A 22,446-nucleotide genomic window follows, 5' to 3' on the forward strand; every position below is an offset into this window, starting at 1 on the left:
GGTCACTTTAATGCCTTTTTTGGCCCATTTCAGACACTTTCATGCCATTTTTGCTGCCTTCAATCCCATTTTGGGGCCGTTTAAGACACTTTAATGTCATTTTTTGGTCACTTTACTGCAATTTTTGGCCTATTTCAGACACTTTAATCCCATTTTTGGGGCAGTTTAAGACACTTTAATCCCATTTTTGGTCACTTTATTGCCATTTTTGGCCCATTTCAGACACTTTAATCTCATTTTTGCTGCCTTTAATCCCATTTTGGGGCAGTTGAAGACACTTTAATGTCATTTTTTGGTCACTTTACTGCAATTTTTGGCCTATTTCAGACACTTTAATCCCATTTTTGGTCACTTTAATGCCATTTTTGGGGCAGTTGAAGACACTTTAATGGCACTTTCTCTCCTTTTACCATAAATTTCTCTTTTTTACCCCAATTTCGGGGCCTTCGAGGCGGTTTTGGGGCAGTTTCAGGGCAGTTTTGGGGCAGTTTCAGGCGGTTTTGGGTGGTTCCAGGTAGATTTTGGGGCAGTTTCAGGGCAGTTTTGGGGCAGTTTCAGGCATTTTGGGTGGGTTCAGACACTTCAGTGTCACTTTGGGTCACTTTAAGGTCATTTTTGGTCACTTTATTGCCATTTTTGGCCCATTTCAGACACTTTAATCCCATTTTTGCTGCCTTTAATCCCATTTTGGGGCAGTTGAAGACACTTTAATGTCATTTTTTGGTCACTTTAGTGCAATTTTTGGCTCATTTCAGACACTTTAATCCCATTTTTGGTTGCTTTAATGCCATTTTTGGCCCATTTCAGACACTTTAATCCCATTTTTGGGGCAGTTTAAGACACTTTAATCCCATTTTTGGTCACTTTAATGCCATTTTTGGGGCAGTTTAAGACACTTTAATCCCATTTTTGGTTGCTTTAATGCCATTTTTGGGGCAGTTGAAGACACTTTAATGGCACTTTCTCTCCTTTTACCATAATTTTCTGGTTTTTACCCCAATTTCGGGGCCTTCGAGGCGGTTTTGGGGCAGTTTCAGGGCGGTTTTGGGGCAGTTTCAGGGCGGTTTTGGGGCAGTTTCAGGCATTTTGGGCGGGTTCAGACACTTCAGTGTCACTTTGGGTCACTTTAAGGTCATTTTTGGTCACTTTATTGCCATTTTTGGCCCATTTCAGACACTTTCATGCCATTTTTGCTGCCTTTAATCCCATTTTGGGGCAGTTGAAGACACTTTAATGCCACTTTCTCTCCTTTTACCATAAATTTCTCTTTTTTACCCCAATTTCGGGGCGTTCAAGGCGGTTTTGGGGCAGTTTCAGGCAGTTTTGGGGCAGTTTTGGGGCAGTTTCAGGCGGTTTTGGGTTGGTTCAGACACTTCGGTGTCACTTTGGGTCACTTTAAGGTCATTTTTGGTCACTTTAATGCCATTTTTGGGGGCAGTTTAAAACATTTTAATGGCACTTTCTCTCCTTTTACCATAAATTTCTCTTTTTTACCCCAATTTCGGGGCCTTCGAGGCGGTTTTGGGGCAGTTTCAGGGCGGTTTTGGGGAAGTTTCAGGCATTTTGGGTGGGTTCAGACACTTCAGTGTCACTTTGGGTCACTTTAAGGTCATTTTTGGTCACTTTAATGCCATTTTTGGCCCATTTCAGACACTTTAATCCAATTTTGGGTCACTTTAATGCAATTTTTGGCCCATTTCAGACACTTTAATGCCATTTTTGGGGCAGTTTAAGACACTTTAATCCCATTTTCGGTCACTTTAATGCCATTTTTGGCCCATTTCAGACACTTTAATCCCATTTTGGGTCACTTTATTGCCATTTTTGGCCCATTTCAGACACTTTAACCCCATTTTGGGGCAGTTTAAGACACTTTAATGCCACTTTTGCTCCCTTCAATCCCATTTTAGGTCAATTTAAGCCACTTGATCATCACTTTCTCTCCCTTTCCTGTAACAACTTCTCCTTTCACCCCAATTTTGGGGCGCTTTCAGTCGGTTTGGGGCGCTTTCAGTCGGTTTTGGGGCGGTTTCAGCCATTTTTGGGGCGGTTTCAGCCATTTTTGGTACGGTTTCAGCCGTTTCTGGGGCACTTTCAGTCAGTTTGGGGAGGTTTCAGCCATTTCTGGGGCGGTTTCAGCCGTTTTTGGTGCCATTTCAGTCGGTTTGGGGCCGTTTCAGCCGTTTTTGGGGCGGTTTCAGCCATTTTTGGGGTGGTTTCAGCCGTTTCTGGGGCGGTTTCAGTCGTTTTTGGGGTGGTTTCAGCCGTTTCTGGGGCACTTTCAGTCGGTTTGGGGCGGTTTCAGCCATTTTTGGGGTGGTTTCAGCCATTTTTGGGCCGGTTTCAGCCATTTCTGGGGGGGTTTCAGCCATTTCTGGGGTGGTTTCAGTCGGTTTGGGGCGCTTTCAGCCATTTTTGGTGCGGTTTTAGCCGTTTTTGGGGCGCTTTCAGCCGTTTTTGGGGCGCTTTCAGTCGATTTTGGTGCGGTTTCAGTCGGTTTGGGGCCATTTCAGCCATTTTTGGGGCGCTTTCAGCCGTTTTTGGGGCGCTTTCAGCCATTTTTGGGGCGCTTTCAGCCGTTTTTGGTGCGGTTTCAGCCGTTTCTGGGGCGGTTTCAGTCGTTTTTGGGGCGGTTTCAGCCGTTTCTGGGGCACTTTCAGTCGGTTTGGGGCGGTTTCAGCCATTTTTGGGGTGGTTTCAGCCATTTTTGGGCCGGTTTCAGCCATTTCTGGGGGGGTTTCAGCCATTTCTGGGGTGGTTTCAGTCGGTTTGGGGCGCTTTCAGCCATTTTTGGTGCGGTTTTAGCCGTTTTTGGGGCGCTTTCAGCCGTTTTTGGGGCGCTTTCAGTCGATTTTGGGGCGGTTTCAGTCGGTTTGGGGCCGTTTCAGCCATTTTTGGGGCGCTTTCAGCCGTTTTTGATGCAGTTTCAGCCATTTTTGGTGCCATTTCAGCCATTTTTGGGCCGGTTTCAGCCGTTTCTGGGGTGCTTTCAGTCGGTTTGGGGCGGTTTCAGCCATTTTTGGGCCGGTTTCAGCCATTTCTGGGGTGGTTTCAGTCGGTTTTGGGGCGCCCCAGGCCGTTTTTGGTGCCATTTCAGCCGTTTTTGGGGCCGTTTCAGCCGTTTTTGGGGCGCTTTCAGTCGATTTTGGGGCGGTTTCAGTCGGTTTGGGGCCGTTTCAGCCATTTTTGGGGCGCTTTCAGCCGTTTTTGGGGCGCTTTCAGCCATTTTTGGGGCGCTTTCAGCCATTTTTGGTGCGGTTTTAGCCGTTTCTGGGGCGGTTTCAGTCGTTTTTGGGGCGGTTTCAGCCGTTTCTGGGGCACTTTCAGTCGGTTTGGGGCGGTTTCAGCCATTCCTGGGGCGGTTTCAGCCGTTTTTGGGGCCGTTTCAGCCGTTTTTGGTGCCGTTTCAGTCGGTTTTGGGGCGCCCCAGGCCGTTTTTGGGGCGCTTTCAGTCGGTTTTGGGGCGCTTCCAGCGGCGCACGTTGAGGCCCAGCAGGGCCAGGTTGAGGCCGTAGGAGCCGAGGCAGACGAGGCAGAGGTCGCCGAGGCCGAAGAGCAGAACCCCCGCGAGCCACAGCGACGCCGCCGCCGAGGCCACCGAGGTGCCCAGCAGGGCCAGCGCGGCCGCCCGGCCCCGCCGCAGCCCTGCGGGAGGGGAGGGGTCCCTCAGCCACTCCCAGTGCTCCCAGTTCATTCCCAGTGCTCCCAGTTCATTCCCAGTGCTCCCAGTGCATTCCCAGGGGGTCACTGAGCCATTCCCAGTGCTCCCAGTTCATTCCCAGTGCTCCCAGTTCATTCCCAGGGGGTCCCTCAGCCACTCCCAGTGCTCCCAGTTCATTCCCAGTGCTCCCAGTTCATTCCCAGTGTTCCCAGTGTGTCCCCAGTTTGTGCCCAGGGGGGTCACTGAGCCATTCCCAGTGCTCCCAGTTCATTCCCAGTGTCCCCAGTTCGTTCCCAGTGTTCCCAGTGTGTCCCCAGTTTGTGCCCAGGGGGGTCACTGAGCCATTCCCAGTGCTCCCAGTTCATTCCCAGTGCTCCCAGCTCATTCCCAGTGCCCCCAGTGTGTCCCCAGTTTGTGCCCAGGGGGGTCACTGAGCCATTCCCAGTGCTCCCAGTTCATTCCCAGTGCTCCCAGTTCATTCCCAGTGTCCCCAGTTCGTTCCCAGTGTTCCCAGTGTGTCCCCAGTTTGTGCCCAGGGGGGTCACTGAGCCATTCCCAGTGCTCCCAGTTCATTCCCAGGGGGTCCCTCAGCCACTCCCAGTGCTCCCAGCTCATTCCCAGTGCTCCCAGCTCATTCCCAGTGCCCCCAGTGTGTCCCCAGTTTGTGCCCAGGGGGGTCACTGAGCCATTCCCAGTGCTCCCAGTTCATTCCCAGGGGGTCCCTCAGCCACTCCCAGTGCTCCCAGTTCATTCCCAGTGCCCCCAGTTCATTCCCAGTGTTCCCAGTGTGTCCCCAGTTTGTGCCCAGGGGGGTCACTGAGCCATTCCCAGTGCTCCCAGTTCATTCCCAGGGGGTCCCTCAGCCACTCCCAGTGCTCCCAGTTCATTCCCAGTGCTCCCAGCTCATTCCCAGTGTCCCCAGTGTGTCCCCAGTTTGTGCCCAGGGGGGTCACTGAGCCATTCCCAGTGCTCCCAGTTCATTCCCAGGGGGTCCCTCAGCCACTCCCAGTGCTCCCAGCTCATTCCCAGTGCTCCCAGCTCATTCCCAGTGTTCCCAGTGTGTCCCCAGTTTGTGCCCAGGGGGGTCACTGAGCCATTCCCAGTGCTCCCAGTTCATTCCCAGTGCTCCCAGCTCATTCCCAGTGTTCCCAGTGTGTCCCCAGTTTGTGCCCAGGGGGGTCACTGAGCCATTCCCAGTGCTCCCAGTTCATTCCCAGGGGGTCCCTCAGCCACTCCCAGTGCTCCCAGCTCATTCCCAGTGTTCCCAGTGTGTCCCCAGTTTGTGCCCAGGGGGGTCACTGAGCCATTCCCAGTGCTCCCAGTTCATTCCCAGGGGGTCCCTCAGCCACTCCCAGTGCTCCCAGCTCATTCCCAGTGCTCCCAGCTCATTCCCAGTGTCCCCAGTTTGTCCCCAGTTTGTGCCCAGGGGGGTCACTGAGCCATTCCCAGTGCTCCCAGTTCATTCCCAGTGCTCCCAGTTCATTCCCAGTGTCCCCAGTTCATTCCCAGTGTTCCCAGTGTGTCCCCAGTTTGTGCCCAGGGGGGTCACTGAGCCATTCCCAGTGCTCCCAGTTCATTCCCAGGGGGTCCCTCAGCCACTCCCAGTGCTCCCAGCTCATTCCCAGTGCTCCCAGCTCATTCCCAGTGTTCCCAGTGTGTCCCCAGTTTGTGCCCAGGGGGGTCACTGAGCCATTCCCAGTGCTCCCAGTTCATTCCCAGTGCTCCCAGCTCATTCCCAGTGTTCCCAGTGTGTCCCCAGTTTGTGCCCAGGGGGGTCACTGAGCCATTCCCAGTGCTCCCAGTTCATTCCCAGTGCTCCCAGTTCATTCCCAGTGCTCCCAGCTCATTCCCAGTGTTCCCAGTGTGTCCCCAGTTTGTGCCCAGGGGGGTCACTGAGCCATTCCCAGTGCTCCCAGTTCATTCCCAGTGCTCCCAGCTCATTCCCAGTGCTCCCAGCTCATTCCCAGTGTTCCCAGTGTGTCCCCAGTTTGTGCCCAGGGGGGTCACTGAGCCATTCCCAGTGCTCCCAGTTCATTCCCAGTGCTCCCAGCTCATTCCCAGTGTTCCCAGTGTGTCCCCAGTTTGTGCCCAGGGGGGTCACTGAGCCATTCCCAGTGCTCCCAGTTCATTCCCAGGGGGTCCCTCAGCCACTCCCAGTGCTCCCAGCTCATTCCCAGTGCTCCCAGCTCATTCCCAGTGTTCCCAGTGTGTCCCCAGTTTGTGCCCAGGGGGGTCACTGAGCCATTCCCAGTGCTCCCAGTTCATTCCCAGTGCTCCCAGCTCATTCCCAGTGTTCCCAGTGTGTCCCCAGTTTGTGCCCAGGGGGGTCACTGAGCCATTCCCAGTGCTCCCAGTTCATTCCCAGTGCTCCCAGTTCATTCCCAGTGCTCCCAGCTCATTCCCAGTGTTCCCAGTGTGTCCCCAGTTTGTGCCCAGGGGGGTCACTGAGCCATTCCCAGTGCTCCCAGTTCATTCCCAGTGCTCCCAGCTCATTCCCAGTGCTCCCAGCTCATTCCCAGTGTTCCCAGTGTGTCCCCAGTTTGTGCCCAGGGGGGTCACTGAGCCATTCCCAGTGCTCCCAGTTCATTCCCAGTGCTCCCAGCTCATTCCCAGTGTTCCCAGTGTGTCCCCAGTTTGTGCCCAGGGGGGTCACTGAGCCATTCCCAGTGCTCCCAGTTCATTCCCAGGGGGTCCCTCAGCCACTCCCAGTGCTCCCAGCTCATTCCCAGTGCTCCCAGCTCATTCCCAGTGTTCCCAGTGTGTCCCCAGTTTGTGCCCAGGGGGGTCACTGAGCCATTCCCAGTGCTCCCAGTTCATTCCCAGTGCTCCCAGCTCATTCCCAGTGTTCCCAGTGTGTCCCCAGTTTGTGCCCGGGGGGGTCACTGAGCCATTCCCAGTGCTCCCAGTTCATTCCCAGTGCTCCCAGTTCATTCCCAGTGTCCCCAGTTCATTCCCAGTGTTCCCAGTGTGTCCCCAGTTTGTGCCCAGGGGGGTCACTGAGCCATTCCCAGTGCTCCCAGTTCATTCCCAGGGGGTCCCTCAGCCACTCCCAGTGCTCCCAGCTCATTCCCAGTGCTCCCAGCTCATTCCCAGTGTTCCCAGTGTGTCCCCAGTTTGTGCCCAGGGGGGTCACTGAGCCATTCCCAGTGCTCCCAGTTCATTCCCAGGGGGTCCCTCAGCCACTCCCAGTGCTCCCAGCTCATTCCCAGTGCTCCCAGCTCATTCCCAGTGTCCCCAGTGTGTCCCCACTTTGTGCCCAGGGGGGTCACTGAGCCATTCCCAGTGCTCCCAGTTCATTCCCAGTGCTCCCAGCTCATTCCCAGTGTTCCCAGTGTGTCCCCAGTTTGTGCCCAGGGGGGTCACTGAGCCATTCCCAGTGCTCCCAGTTCATTCCCAGTGCTCCCAGTTCATTCCCAGTGCTCCCAGCTCATTCCCAGTGTTCCCAGTGTGTCCCCAGTTTGTGCCCAGGGGGGTCACTGAGCCATTCCCAGTGCTCCCAGTTCATTCCCAGGGGGTCCCTCAGCCACTCCCAGTGCTCCCAGTTCATTCCCAGTGCTCCCAGCTCATTCCCAGTGCCCCCAGTTTGTCCCCAGTTTGTGCCCAGGGGGGTCACTGAGCCATTCCCAGTGCTCCCAGTTCATTCCCAGTGCTCCCAGTTCATTCCCAGTGTCCCCAGTTCGTTCCCAGTGTTCCCAGTGTGTCCCCAGTTTGTGCCCAGGGGGGTCACTGAGCCATTCCCAGTGCTCCCAGTTCATTCCCAGTGCTCCCAGCTCATTCCCAGTGTTCCCAGTGTGTCCCCAGTTTGTGCCCAGGGGGGTCACTGAGCCATTCCCAGTGCTCCCAGTTCATTCCCAGTGCTCCCAGTTCATTCCCAGTGCTCCCAGCTCATTCCCAGTGTTCCCAGTGTGTCCCCAGTTTGTGCCCAGGGGGGTCACTGAGCCATTCCCAGTGCTCCCAGTTCATTCCCAGTGCTCCCAGTTCATTCCCAGTGCTCCCAGCTCATTCCCAGTGTCCCCAGTGTGTCCCCAGTTTGTGCCCAGGGGGGTCACTGAGCCATTCCCAGTGCTCCCAGTTCATTCCCAGTGCTCCCAGCTCATTCCCAGTGTCCCCAGTGTGTCCCCAGTTTGTGCCCAGGGGGGTCACTGAGCCATTCCCAGTGCTCCCAGTTCATTCCCAGTGCTCCCAGCTCATTCCCAGTGTTCCCAGTGTGTCCCCAGTTTGTGCCCAGGAGGGTCACTGAGCCATTCCCAGTGCTCCCAGTTCATTCCCAGTGCTCCCAGTTCATTCCCAGTGCTCCCAGCTCATTCCCAGTGTTCCCAGTGTGTCCCCAGTTTGTGCCCAGGAGGGTCACTGAGCCATTCCCAGTGCTCCCAGTTCATTCCCAGTGCTCCCAGCTCATTCCCAGTGCTCCCAGCTCATTCCCAGTGTTCCCAGTGTGTCCCCAGTTTGTGCCCAGGGGGGTCACTGAGCCATTCCCAGTGCTCCCAGCTCATTCCCAGTGCTCCCAGTTCATTCCCAGAGGGTCCCTCAGCCACTCCCAGTGCTCCCAGCTCATTCCCAGTGCTCCCAGTTCATTCCCAGTGTTCCCAGTGTGTCCCCAGTTTGTGCCCAGGGGGGTCACTGAGCCATTCCCAGTGCTCCCAGTTCATTCCCAGGGGGTCCCTCAGCCACTCCCAGTGCTCCCAGTTCATTCCCAGTGCCCCCAGTTCATTCCCAGTGTTCCCAGTTTGTCCCCAGTTTGTGCCCAGGGGGGTCACTGAGCCATTCCCAGTGTTCCCAGTTCATTCCCAGTGCTCCCAGTTCATCCCCAGTGCCCCCAGTGTGTCCCCAGTTTGTGCCCAGGGGGGGTCACTGAGCCATTCCCAGTGCTCCCAGTTCATTCCCAGGGGGTCCCTCAGCCACTCCCAGTGCTCCCAGTTCATTCCCAGTGTTCCCAGTGTGTCCCCAGTTTGTGCCCAGGGGGGTCACTGAGCCATTCCCAGTGCTCCCAGCTCATTCCCAGTGTCCCCAGTTTGTCCCCAGTTTGTGCCCAGGGGGGTCACTGAGCCATTCCCAGTGCTCCCAGTTCATTCCCAGTGCTCCCAGTTCATTCCCAGTGTTCCCAGTGTGTCCCCAGTTTGTGCCCAGGAGGGTCACTGAGCCATTCCCAGTGCTCCCAGTTCATTCCCAGGGGGTCCCTCAGCCATTCCCAGTGCTCCCAGTTCATTCCCAGTGCTCCCAGCTCATTCCCAGTGTTCCCAGTGTGTCCCCAGTTTGTGCCCAGGAGGGTCACTGAGCCATTCCCAGTGCTCCCAGTTCATTCCCAGGGGGTCCCTCAGCCACTCCCAGTGCTCCCAGTTCATTCCCAGTGCTCCCAGCTCATTCCCAGTGTTCCCAGTGTGTCCCCAGTTTGTGCCCAGGAGGGTCACTGAGCCATTCCCAGTGCTCCCAGTTCATTCCCAGGGGGTCCCTCAGCCACTCCCAGTGCTCCCAGCTCATTCCCAGTGCTCCCAGCTCATTCCCAGTGTTCCCAGTGTGTCCCCAGTTTGTGCCCAGGGGGGGTCACTGAGCCATTCCCAGTGCTCCCAGTTCATTCCCAGGGGGTCCCTCAGCCACTCCCAGTGCTCCCAGTTCATTCCCAGTGCTCCCAGCTCATTCCCAGTGTTCCCAGTGTGTCCCCAGTTTGTGCCCAGGGGGGTCACTGAGCCATTCCCAGTGCTCCCAGCTCATTCCCAGTGCTCCCAGTTCATTCCCAGTGTCCCCAGTTCGTTCCCAGTGTTCCCAGTTTGTCCCCAGTTTGTTCCCAGTTAATTCCCAGTGTCCCAAGTTCATTCCCAGTGTTCCCAGTCTTCCCCAGTTCATTCCCAGTGTCCGCAAGGTATTCCCAGTCCCTCCCAGTCTTTCCCAGTCCCTCCCAGTGTCCCCAGTGTGTCTCCAGCTCATTCCCAGTGCCCCCAGTTTGTCCCCAGTGCCCCCCCAGTCCTCTCCCAGTCCCTCCCAGTCGCTCCCAGTCCCTCCCAATCCCCTCCCAGTCCCTCCCAGTGTGCCCTCAGTGTGCCCCCAGTGCCCCCCCAGTCCCTCCCAGTTGCTCCCAGTCCCTCCCAATCCCCTCCCAGTGCCTCCCAGTCCCTCCCAGTGCCCCCCCAATCCCCTCCCAGCCCCTCCCAATCCCCTCCCAGTCCCGCCCAGTCTCTCCCAATCCCCTCCCAGTCCCTCCCAATCTCCTCCCAGTGCCCCCCAATCCCCTCCCATTTCCCCCAATCCCCTCCCAGACCCTCCCAGTCCCTCCCAGTCCCGGTTACCCAGCAGCCCCTGCAGGAGGTAGAAGAGCAGCCCGACGGCGCCGTTGGGGACGTTCAGGGCGCTGTCCCGGCCCAGCACCGGCTCCACCAGGCCCAGGCCCCGCCCCCACCTGCAAAAAGGGGCGTGGCAAGGCCCGGACACGCCCACCGACCGCTCGGACACGCCCACACGCCCATATATGGCGCGGCGGCGCTCTAAGCCCCGCCCCCCCCAGCTCCCATTGGTGCCCTGGTGCTTTAAGCCCCGCCCACCGCTAAGCCCCGCCCCCAAACGAGACATGGGCGTGGCTAGCACAGGCCACGCCTCCTCGCCCCAGGTGGGCGTGGCTAAAGCAGGCCACGCCCACCCACAAAACCAAATATGGGCGCGGTGACACAGGCCACGCCTCCCGACACACCTATATGGGCGTGGCTAGTACAGGCCACACCCACCACAACATCCCTGGGCGTGGCTAATGCAGACCACGCCCCCAAGCCTCGTTTGGGCGTGGCTAATGCAGGCCACGCCTCCCTCACAATATGTGGGCGTGGCTAAGGAAGGCCACGCCTCTGCAGCCACAGATGGGTGTGGCTAATACAGGCCACGCCTCCAACACCCTAGATGGGTGTGGCTAGTAGAGACCACGCCCCCAACCCTATGTGGGCGTGGCTAATACAGGCCACCCCTACCACAACCCTCTATGGGTGTGGCTAATGCAGGCCACACCCCCACCACTGTATGGGCGTGGCTAGCACAGGCCACGCCTCCTCAACCACAGATGGGCGTGGCTAATACAGGCCACGCCTCCCGCGCAATATATGGGCGTGATCAACGCAGGCCACGCCTCCTCGCGGTAGATGGGCGTGGCTAAGGAAGGCCACACCCCTACAACCCAAATGTGGGCGTGGCTAACACAGGCCACACCTCTGATCCCCTATGTGGGCGTGGCTAGTCGAGGCCACGCCTCCTGCAACCCTACGTGGGTGTGGCAAATACAGACCACGCCCACCACAACTCTCTATGGGCGTGGCTATCACAGGCCACACCCTCACCACTGTATGGGCGTGGCTAGCACAGGCCACGCCTCCTCTACCATAGATGGGCGTGGCTATCACAGGCCACACCCTCACCACTGTATGGGCGTGGCTAGCACAGGCCACGCCTGCTCGACCATAGATGGGTGTGGCTAATACAGGCCACGCCTCCTCCAGCACTGTATGGGCGTGGCTAGCACAGGCCACGCCTCCTCCAACCTTTTATGGGCGTGGCTAGTACAGGCCACGCCTGCTCGACCATAGATGGGTGTGGCTAATACAGGCCACGCCTCTGACCCCATGTGGGCATAGCTAATACAGGCCACACCCACCGCAACCCTCTATGGGCGTGGCTAACACAGGCCACGCCTCCACACCGTGTATGGGCGTGGCTAATACAGGCCACGCCTCCTCCAGCACTGTATGGGCGTGGCTAACACAGGCCACGCCCCCGCCACCTTATCGGCATCGTTGACACAGGCCACGCCTCCTGCACCCCTATATGGGCGTGGCAAATACAGGCCACGCCTACCGCAAGCCTCTATAGGCGTGGCTAATGCAGGCCATGCGCCCCGCCCCTGTATGGCGTGGCTAGCACAGGCCACGCCTCCACGGCCATAGATAGGCGTGGTTAACACAGGCCACACCTCCTCCATCCCAGCATGGGCGTGGCTACCACAGGCCGCACCTCCTCCAACATGTATGGGCGTGGCTAGCACAGGCCACGCCTCCTCAACCCTGTGTGGGTGTGGCTAGCACAGGCCATGCCCTTTTCAGCCATGTCTGGGCGTGGCTAACACAGGCCTCGCCTCCTTCAACCCCTTTACGGGCGTGGCTAATACTGGCCACGCCCTCTGCAAACCTATATGGGCGTGGCCACTATAAACCACGCCCCCCACCGCCATATACGGCCATACCCGACACGAACCCCGCCCCCCAAAAACCAAACCACGCCCCCTCCCCCTTTTCCCGCCATCGCCCCCCTCACCCCCTTCCCCTCACGGCCCCGCCGACAGCGCCCCCTAGCGGCCCGCCTTTTCCCGCCGTCGCCGTTCCCCTCACGGCGCCGCCGACGGCGCCCCCTAGCGGCCCGCCTTTTCCCGCCGTCGCCGTTCCCCTCACAGCTCTCCCCCACCCCCGCCCCGCCCCCCCCCCCCCCTCACTTTTCCCGTTATTCCCGGGCCATTCCCGGGGCTTTTACCGGGAGGAGAACACCCGCGTGCACGACACGGCCGGCGCCAGGTCGCAGGCGGCGCGGTACGAGGGGTCCCTCGCGGCCTCGTGCTCCACGTGCAGCGCGTACAGCGACAGCGCCGCGCCCGCCACGCACAGCGCCACCCGCGCCGCCGCCGCCATCATCGTCATCATCGACATCGCCGAGCCCCCATTGGTCGGCGCCGCTGCCACTCCCCCGCTTCCCCCCCGCTGATTGGTCAACGGTCGGGAACGCTCCGCCCCGTTTCCGGTACCCGCGCGCGGGGGGTGACGGGAGTTGTAGTTCCGCGGGTGGCGCGCAGGCGCGGTGGCGGGAAGGGGGGGGAGGGAGGAAGCGCGCGGGGAGGGGAAAAAAAAATGGCGGGAGCGGGGCCAAGATGGAGGTCGGGAGCTGAGTGAGGGGCCCGGCTCGGCCCCGGAGCCGGTTCGGAGCCCCCCGGAGCCGGCGGGGAGAGGCCGGGGGTCGGTGAGTGAGGCCCGGGAGGGGTCGCGGAAAAGGGGGGAGGGGTGGGAATTTGGGGGAGGGGGGGGAAGGGTGGGAGGGGTCGCGGTGACGTCACGGGGCAAGATGGCGGCGCCGTGAGGGGAGAGAGCCCCTGAGGGAGGGAGCGGGAGGGGAAATGCTGGGGCTGGGAGCGCTGGGATCGCCTCAGGGATCGTACTGGGAGCACTGGGATCAGCAGGGATCAAAATAAAGGAACTGGGATTGTGTCAGGGATCCTACTGGGAGCACTGGGATCAGCAGCGATCAAAATAAAGGAACTGGGAGTGTGTCAGGGATCGTACTGGGAGCGCTGGGATCGCCTCAGGGATTATACTGGGAGCACTGGGATCCCCTCAGGGATCGCACTGGGATCACCAGGGATCGCACTGGGATCAGCTCAGGGATCCTACTGGGAGCACTGGGATCAGCAGGGATCGCACTGGGAGCACTGGGATCCCCTCAGGGATCGTACTGGGAGCACTGGGATCACCAGGGATCGCACTGGGAGCACTGGGATCAGCTCAGGGATTGTACTGGGAGCACTGGGATCACCAGGGATCGCACTGGGAGCGCTGGGATCGCCTCAGGGATCGTACTGGGAGCACTGGGATCAGCAGGGATCAAAATAAAGGAACTGGGAGTGTGTCAGGGATCGCACTGGGAGCGCTGGGATCAGCAGGGATCGCACTGGGAGCACTGGGATCACCTCAGGGATCGTACTCGGAGCACTGGGATCCCCTCAGGGATCGTACTGGGAGCACTGGGATCACCAGGGATCGCACTGGGAGCACTGGGATCAGCTCAGGGATCGTACTGGGAGCACTGGGATCACCAGGGATCGCACTGGGAGCACTGGGATCCCCTCAGGGATCGTACTGGGAGCACTGGGATCGCCTCAGGGATCCTACTGGGAGCACTGGGATCACCAGGGATCGCACTGGGAGCACTGGGATCACCTCAGGGATCGCACTGGGAGCACTGGGATCCCCTCAGGGATCGCACTGGGAGCACTGGGATCACCCCAGTTCTCATCCTCCCATCCCAATTTTCCCCCAAATCCCCCCTTTTTCCCCCCCAAAATCCCCAATCTCCCCCCTTTCCTCCCCCTCCCCCCCTTCCCCCTCTTTTTCCCCATTTTTCTCCCTTTTCCCCCCTTTCCTCCCCCTTTTCCCACTCTTTTTCCCCTTTTCCCCTTCTTTTTCCCACTCTTCCCCCCTTTTCCCCCTCTTTTCCTCCTTTTTCTCCATTTTTCCCCTTTTCCCCCCTTTCCTCCCCCTTTTCCCACTCTTTTTCCCTCTTTTCCCTCCTTCCCCTTCTTTTTCCCTACTCTTCCCTCCGCTTTTCCCTTTTTCCCCCTTTTCCCCCTTTTCCCACCCTTTTCCCTCTTTTCCCCCTTTCTTTTCCCCCTTTCCCACTCCTTTTCCCCATTTTCCCACTCTTTTCGCTCTCTTTTTCCCATTCTTTTTCCCACTTTTTCCCCTTTCTTTTCCCCCCTTTCCCATTCTTTTTGCCCCCTTTTCCCACTCTTTTTCCCCCTTTCCCACCTTCTTTTTCCCCCTTTTCCCCCATTTTCACTCTTTTCCCCCTTTCTTTTCCCCCTTTCCCACTCTTTTCCCCATTTTCCCACTCTTTCTGCCCTCTTTTTCCCCTTCTTTTTCCCCCTTTTTTTCCCCCTTTTCCCACTCTTTTCCCCCTTTCCCCCCTTCTTTTTCCCACTCTTTTCCCCTTCTTTTCCCCCCCTTTCCCCACTCTTTTCCCCCTTTTCCCACTCTTTTTCCCTCTTTCCCACCTTCTTTTTCCCCCTTCCCCCCCTTTTCCCGCTCTTTTTCCCCCTTCTTTCCCCCCCTTTCCCACTCTTTTTTTCCCATTTTCCACTCTTTTTCCCCATTTTCCCACTCTTTTCGCCCTCTTTTTCCCTCTTTTTCCCTCTTCTTTTCCCCACTCTTTCCCCTCTTTTCCCCCCTTCTTTCCCCCCCTTTCCCCACTCTTTTTTCCCCCCTTTCCCACTCTTTTTTCCCCCTTTTCCCACTCTTTTCCCCCTTCTTTCCCCCCCCTTTCCCACTCTTTCCCCCCCTTTCCCCACTCTTTTTCCTCTTTTCCCCCCTTCTTTTTCCCCCTCTTTCCCCTCTTTTTCCCCCTTCTTTCCCCCCCTTTCCCCACTCTTTTTCCCCCCTTTCCCCACTCTTTTTTCCCCCTTCCCACTCTTTTTCCCCCCTTTCCTCACTCTTTTTTCCCCCTTTTCCCACTCTTTCCCCCCTTCTTTCCCCCCCCTTCCCACTCTTTTCCCCCCTTTCCCCACTCTATTTCCCCCCTTTTCCCACTCTTTCCCCCCTTCTTTCCCCCCCTTCCCACTCTTTTTCCCCCCCTTTCCCCACTCTTTTTTCCCCCCTTTCCCCACTCTTTTTCCCCCCTTTCCCCACTCTTTTTTCCCCCTTCCCACTCTTTTTCCCCCCTTTCCCCACTCTTTTTTCCCCCTTTCCCCACTCTTTCCCCCCTTCTTTCCCCCCCCTTCCCACTCTTTTCCCCCCTTTCCCCACTCTATTTCCCCCCTTTTCCCACTCTTTCCCCCCTTCTTTCCCCCCCTTCCCACTCTTTTTTCCCCCCTTTCCCCACTCTTTTTTCCCCCTTTTCCCACTCTTTCCCCCCCTTCTTCCCCCCCCTTCCCACTCTATTTCCCCCCTTTTCCCACTCTATTTCCCCCCTTTTCCCACTCTTTCCCCCCTTCTTTCCCCCCCTTCCCACTCTTTTCCCCCCCCTTTCCCCACTCTTTTTTCCCCCCTTTCCCCACTCTTTTTCCCCCCTTTCCCCACTCTTTTTTCCCCCTTTCCCCACTCTTTCCCCCCTTCTTTCCCCCCCTTTCCCCATTTTTTTTTCCCCCTTTCCCCACTCTTTCCCCCCTTCTTTCCCCCCCTTCCCACTCTTTTCCCCCCTTTCCCCACTCTATTTCCCCCCTTTTCCCACTCTTTCCCCCCTTCTTTCCCCCCCTTCCCACTCTTTTTTCCCCCCTTTCCCCACTCTTTTTTCCCCCTTCCCACTCTTTTTTCCCCCCTTTCCCCACTCTTTTTTCCCCCCTTTCCCCACTCTTTTTCCCCCCTTTCCCCACTCTTTTTTCCCCCTTTTCCCACTCTTCCCCCCCTTCTTTCCCCCCCCTTTCCCACTCTATTTCCCCCCTTTCCCCACTCTTTCCTCCCCCACCCCAGCCCCACCATGTCCTCCCTCCCCTCCCCCGTCACCTCCACCCTCCACTCCCTCTCGGTCTCCGACCGCTCCCCGGACCCCCAAACCCCTCCGGAGCCACCTCCATCCCCCCTCGCGGACCCCCCTCACGCCGACCCCGACCCCGCCCCCGCCGATATCGACGCCTGGGCCATCCCCTGGAGCGACGAGGAGCTCGAGGGCTCGGAGCCGCCCGGGGGATGGACCCCGCGGCCCGACGAGATCCGCCGGCTCTACGAGGGCATCGCCCGGGCGGGGCTGCTGCCGCTGCGCTGCGTCCCCCGGCCCCGCCGCCCGCCCAGCCCCGAGCAGCGCGGCCCCGGCAGCGGCGGCGGAGCGAGCGCAGAGCCCGAGCAGGAGGGAGCGGGGCCGGCGGGGAGCCCGGGAGCGGAGCTGCGGCACCAGGAGTGAGTGCGGGGAGAGAGGATTTGGGGGGTTTGGGGGGGGTTTGGGGGGGTTAGGAAGGGTTTGGATGGGGTTTGGAGGGAGCGGGGCCGGCGGGGAGCCCGGGAGCGGAGCTGCGGCACCAGGAGTGAGTGCGGGGAGAGAGGATTTGGGGGGTTTGGGGGGGTTTGGGATGGATTTGGGGAGGTTTGGATGGGATTTGGGGGCAGTTTGGATGGATTTGGGGCCGTTTGAGATGGATTTGGGGAGGTTTGGGGGGGATTTGGAGGGGTTAGGAAGGGTTTGGATGGGGTTTGGATGGAGCGGGGCCGGCGGGCAGCCCGGGAGCGGAGCTGCGGCACCAGGAGTGAGTGGGAATTGGGGAGTTTGGGGGGGATTTGGGGGGGTTTGGATGGGATTTGGATGGGATTTGGGGGGGTTTGGATGGAGCGGGGCCGGCGGGCAGCCCGGGAGCGGAGCTGCGGCACCAGGAGTGAGTGGGAATCGGGGAGTTTGGGGGGAATTTGGGGGGGTTTGGATGGGATTTGGAGGGGTTTGGGGGGCTTTGGATGGAGCGGGGCCGGCGGGCAGCCCGAGCGTGGAGCTGCGGCACCAGGAGTGAGTGGGAATTGGGGAATTTGGGAGGTTTGGGTGGGATTTGGGGAGGTTTGGATGGGATTTGGGGGGATTTGGATTGGGTTCTGATGGGATTTGGGGGGGTTTGGATGGAGCGGGGCCGGCGGGCAGCCCGGGAGCGGAGCTGCGGCACCAGGAGTGAGTGCAGGGAGAGAGGATTTGGGGGGGTTTGGATGGGATTTGGGGAGGTTTGGATTGGATTTGGGGGGAGTTTGGATGGATTTGGGGCCGTTTGAGATGGATTTGGGGAGGTTTGGGGGGGATTTGGAGGGGTTAGGAAGGGTTTGGATGGGGTTTGGATGGAGCGGGGCCGGCGGGCAGCCCGGGAGCGGAGCTGCGGCACCAGGAGTGAGTGGGAATCGGGGAATTTGGGGGGTTTGCGGGGGATTTGGGGGGGTTTGGATGGGATTTGGGGGGGTTTGGATGGGATTTGGGGAGGTTTGGATGGGATTTGGAGGGGTTTGGATGGGATTTGGGGAGGTTTGGATGGGATTTGGGGGGGTTTGGATGGGATTTGGGGAGGTTTGGATGGGATTTGGAGGGGGTTTGGATGGGATTTGGGGAGGTTTGGATGGGATTTGGGGGGGTTTGGATGGGATTTGGGGGGGTTTGGATGGGATTTGGGGGGGTTTGGAGTGGTTTAGATGGGATTTGGGAGAGATTTGGATGGGATTTGGGGGCGTTTTGGGGGAGTTTGGGATGGATTTGAGGGATTTTTGGGGGGGTTGGGATGGATTTGAGGGGTTTTGGAGGGGATTTTGGGGGGTTTGGGAGGGTTTTGGAATGGATTTGGGAAGGTTTGGGAGATTTGGGGCAAATTTGGAGGATTTGAAGCAATTTTGCGCCAATTTTTGGGGTGGATTTAAGGGAATTTTGGGGGCATTTAAGGGAATTTCAGCTCAATTTTTCAGTGGATTTGAGGGAATTTTGGGTCAATTTTTGAGGTGGATTTAAGGCAATATTGGGCCAATTTTGGGGTGGATTTGAGGGAATTTTGGGACAATTTGTGGGATGGATTTGAGGGAATTTTGGGCCAATTTTTTGGGTGGATTTGAGGGAATTTCAGGACAATTTTTGGGGAGATTTGTGGGAATTTTGGGCCAATTTTTGGGGTTGATTTGAGGGAATTTTGGGGTGGATTTGAGGGAATTTTGGGCCAACTTTTGGGGGGGAATTTGAGGGAATTTTGGGCCAATTTTTGGGGAGATTTGAGGGAATTTTGGGTTCATTTTTGGGATGGATTTAAGGGAATTTTGAGGTGGATTTAAGGGAATTTTGGGGTGGATTTGAGGGCATTTTGGGGGCATTTGAGAGAATTTTGGGCCAATTTTTTGGGTGGATTTGAGGGAATTTCAGCTCAATTTTTTGGGTGGGATTAGGGGAATTTTGGGCTGAATCCCACTGGAATTTTAACCCTTCCCAAACCTCCCCTTTTTATTTATTTATTCCCCCCCCCCCCAGACCTCCTCCCCCTACGGAATTCGACTTCGACGACGACCCCCTCCCCCCCAACCCCTCCCTCATCGACCGGCGCCGCACCCCAGGTACCCCCCCAAAAAAACCCCCCAAAAAACCCCCAAAAAACCCAACCCCCCCTCAAAATAAAAAAAAAAAAACCCAAAAATTCCCAACCCCCCCCAAAAATAAAAAAAAAACTCCTCAAAAAACCCAAAAGAAACCAAAACCTCCCCCCAAAAATAAAAAAAAACCCTCAAAAAATCCCCAACCCCCCCAAAAATAAAAAAATAGAAAACCCCCCAAAAAAACACCCCCAAAAATCAAAAAAGAGCCACCCAGAAAAACCTCAACCCCCTCCCAAAAAACCACCAAAAACAATTTTAAAAAATCCCAAAAACACCCCCCCCAAAAAAAAAACAAACCCCAAAAAAACCCCCAAAAAAGCCCCAAGAACCCCCAAGAAATTTTTAAAAATACCCAAAAACATCTGAAAAAATCCCCAAAAAACCCGAAAAATACCCCAAAACACTAAAAAAAAAAACCAACCAAAAAACCTCAAAAAAACCCCCAAAAATAAAAATAATCCCCCCTAAAAAATCCTCAAAAAATCCCCCAAAAAAACCGAACAAAAAAAAACCTAAAATCCCCAAAAATTAAAAAAATCCCAAAAAACTCCCCCCAAAACCCCCTAAAAATCGAAGAAAATCCAAAAAAATCCCAAAAAATCCCCAAAATCCCCTCCAAAAAAACAAAAAAAACCCCAATACTCCCAAAAATTAAAAAAATACCAAAAAACCCCACAAAAACCTCAAAAAACCCCAAGAAAACCTTAAAAAAAAAACCTCAAAAAATCTCCCCCCAAAAAAAAACCCCAAAAAAATCCCCAAAATCCTCAAAAAATCCCAAAAAATCCTCAAAAAATAAAAAAAATCAAAAAATCAAAAAAAACTCTCAAAAGAACCCCAAAAAATCCCCAAAAAAATCCCCCAAAAATCCCCAAGAAATAAAAAAAGAAATCCCAAAAGACCCTCAAAAAAATTCAAAACAAACCCTCAAAATTCCCAAAAAATACCCAAAAAAACCCAAAGAACCCCTCAAAACCCCCAAAAAATCCCAAAAAAACCCCTCAAAAAATCCCCCAAATATCCCAAAAAAACCCCAAAAAAATCCAAAAAAGCCCCCAAAAATCCCAGGAGAATCCCAAAAAATCCCAAAAAAATACCTCAGAAATCCCAAAAAAATCCCAAAAAAATACCCAAAAACCCCATAAAAATCCTCAAATAACACTAAAAAAACCCCCCCAAAAATCCCAGGAGAATCCAAAAAAAATCCCCAAAAAAACCCCAAAAAATCCAAAAAAATCCCCCAAAAATCCAAAAAAAACCCCAAAAAACCCAATAAACCCCCCAAAAGAACTCCCAAAAAATCCCAAAAAAATCCCAAAAAACCCCAAAAAAATCCCAAAAAACCCCCAAAAATCCCAATAAACCCCCCAAAAGAACTCCCAAAAAATCCCAAAAAAATCCCAAAAAACCCCAAAAAAATCCCAAAAAACCCCCAAAAAACCCAATAAACCCCCCAAAAGAACTCCCAAAATATCCCAAAAAAATCCCAAAAACCCCCAAAAAATCCCAAAAAACCCCCAAAAATCCCAATAAACCCCCCAAAAGAACTCCCAAAAAATCCCAAAAAAATCCCAAAAACCCCCAAAAAATCCCAAAAAACCCCCAAAAATCCCAATAAATCCCCCAAAAGAACTCCCAAAAAATCCAAAAAAAATCCCAAAAAACCCCCAAAAAATCCCAAAAAACCCCCAAAAATCCCAATAAACCCCCCAAAAGAACTCCCAAAAAATCCCAAAAAAACCCCAAAAAAATCCCAAAAAATCCCAAAAAACCCCCAAAAATCCCAATAAACCCCCCAAAAGAACTCCCAAAAAATCCCAAAAAAATCCCAAAAAACCCCAAAAAAATCCCAAAAAAAACCCCCCAAAAGAACTCCCAAAAAATCCCCAAAAATCCCAAAAAACCCCCAAAAAATCCCAAAAAAACCCCAAAAAACCCAATAAACCCCCCAAAAGAACTCCCAAAAAATCCCCAAAAAATCCCAAAAAACCCCAAAAAAATCCCAAAAAACCCCCAAAAATCCCAATAAACCCCCCAAAAGAACTCCCAAAAAATCCCAAAAAAATCCCCAAAAACCCCCAAAAAATCCCAAAAAACCCCCAAAAAACCCAATAAACCCCCCAAAAGAACTCCCAAAAAATCCCAAAAAAATCCCAAAAAAACCCAAAAAAATCCCAAAAAACCCCCAAAAATCCCAATAAACCCCCCAAAAGAACTCCCAAAAAATCCCAAAAAAATCCCAAAAAACCCCAAAAAAATCCCAAAAAAAACCCCCCAAAAGAACTCCCAAAAAATCCCCAAAAATCCCAAAAAACCCCCAAAAAATCCCAAAAAAACCCCAAAAAACCCAATAAACCCTCCAAAAGAACTCCCAAAAAATCCCAAAAAAATCCCAAAAAACCCCAAAAAAATCCCAAAAAACCCCCAAAAATCCCAATAAACCCCCCAAAAGAACTCCCAAAAAATCCCAAAAAAATCCCAAAAAACCCCAAAAAAATCCCAAAAAACCCCCAAAAAACCCAATAAACCCCCCAAAAGAACTCCCAAAAAATCCCAAAAAAATCCCAAAAACCCCCAAAAAATCCCAAAAAACCCCCAAAAATCCCAATAAATCCCCCAAAAGAACTCCCAAAAAATCCCAAAAAAATCCCAAAAACCCCCAAAAAATCCCAAAAAACCCCCAAAAATCCCAATAAACCCCCCAAAAGAACTCCCAAAAAATCCCAAAAAAATCCCAAAAAACCCCCAAAAAATCCCAAAAAACCCAATAAACCCCCCAAAAGAACTCCCAAAAAATCCCAAAAAAATCCCAAAAAACCCCAAAAAAATCCCAAAAAAAACCCCCCAAAAGAACTCCCAAAAAATCCCCAAAAATCCCAAAAAACCCCCAAAAAATCCCAAAAAAACCCCAAAAAACCCAATAAACCCCCCAAAAGAACTCCCAAAAAATCCCAAAAAAATCCCAAAAAACCCCCAAAAAATCCCAAAAAACCCCCAAAAAACCCAATAAACCCCCCAAAAGAACTCCCAAAAAATCCCAAAAAAATCCCAAAAAACCCCAAAAAAATCCCAAAAAACCCCCAAAAATCCCAATAAACCCCCCAAAAGAACTCCCAAAAAATCCCAAAAAAATCCCAAAAACCCCCAAAAAATCCCAAAAAACCCCCAAAAAGAACTCCCAAAAAATCCCAAAAAAACCCCCCAAAAATCCCAAAAAAACCCCAAAAAAATCCCAAAAAAATCCCAAAAAAACCCCAAAAAAAACCCCAAAAAATCCCAAAAAATCCCTATAAACCCCCCAAAAAAACCCCCAAAAAATCCCAAAAAATCCCAATAAACCCCCCAAAAAAACCCCAAAAAATCCCAATAAACCCCCCAAAAAAATCCCCAAAAAATCCCAAAAAATCCCCAAAAAAATCCCAAAAAAATCCCAAAAAAATCCCAAAAAAACCCCCAAAAAAACCCCAAAAAATCCCAAAAAATCCCTATAAACCCCCCAAAAAAACCCCCAAAAAATCCCAAAAAATCCCTATAAACCCCCCAAAAAAACCCCCAAAAGAACTCCCAAAAAATCCCAATAAACCCCCCAAAAAAACCCCAAAAATCCCAATAAACCCCCCAAAAAAACCCCAAAAAATCCCAATAAACCCCCCAAAAAAATCCCAAAAAATCCCAAAAAAACCCCCAAAAAATCCCAAAAAAACCCCAAAAAAACCCCAAAAAAACCCCAAAAAATCCCCAAGAAATCCCCCTGAATCCTTCCCCTTCCCTCCCCCCGCAGGCGCTCCCAGCCGAGGCCAGAAGCGGGAAGCTCGCCTGGACAAAGTCCTGTCCGACATGAAACGCCACAAGAAGCTGGAAGAGCAAATCCTCCGCACCGGCCAGGACCTTTTCCCCCCCGAAAACGGCGACTCCCCCACCCCAAAACGCCCCCCGGGCTTCTTCCTTCGCCAGCGCAAGTACTGACACCCA

The 22,446-nt window shown here is 54.4% G+C and overlaps 2 protein-coding genes across 2 annotated transcripts; one reads left to right on the top strand and one right to left on the bottom strand.

The window, feature by feature from the left end:
- Positions 1-3,250: 3,250 nt before the first annotated feature.
- On the bottom strand, positions 3,251-12,329 carry VKORC1 (vitamin K epoxide reductase complex subunit 1). Its single transcript, XM_068999005.1, has 3 exons — positions 12,158-12,329; positions 9,943-10,052; positions 3,251-3,645 (listed from the first exon to the last, which is right to left on the bottom strand). The coding sequence occupies exons 1-3, from the start codon at positions 12,322-12,324 to the stop codon at positions 3,449-3,451; spliced, it is 474 nt and encodes a 157-aa protein (XP_068855106.1). The 5' UTR covers positions 12,325-12,329; the 3' UTR covers positions 3,251-3,448.
- A 188-nt stretch (positions 12,330-12,517) lies between these two features.
- On the top strand, positions 12,518-22,440 carry LOC138101143 (PAXIP1-associated glutamate-rich protein 1A-like). The gene is made up of 4 exons (XM_068998999.1): positions 12,518-12,637; positions 15,856-16,278; positions 18,353-18,435; positions 22,256-22,440. The coding sequence occupies exons 2-4, from the start codon at positions 15,863-15,865 to the stop codon at positions 22,438-22,440; spliced, it is 684 nt and encodes a 227-aa protein (XP_068855100.1). The 5' UTR covers positions 12,518-12,637; positions 15,856-15,862.
- Positions 22,441-22,446: the final 6 nt, after the last annotated feature.

This window comes from Aphelocoma coerulescens, unplaced genomic scaffold (assembly GCF_041296385.1).
Source record: "Aphelocoma coerulescens isolate FSJ_1873_10779 unplaced genomic scaffold, UR_Acoe_1.0 HiC_scaffold_204, whole genome shotgun sequence".
NCBI classification, from domain to species: domain Eukaryota; kingdom Metazoa; phylum Chordata; class Aves; order Passeriformes; family Corvidae; genus Aphelocoma; species Aphelocoma coerulescens.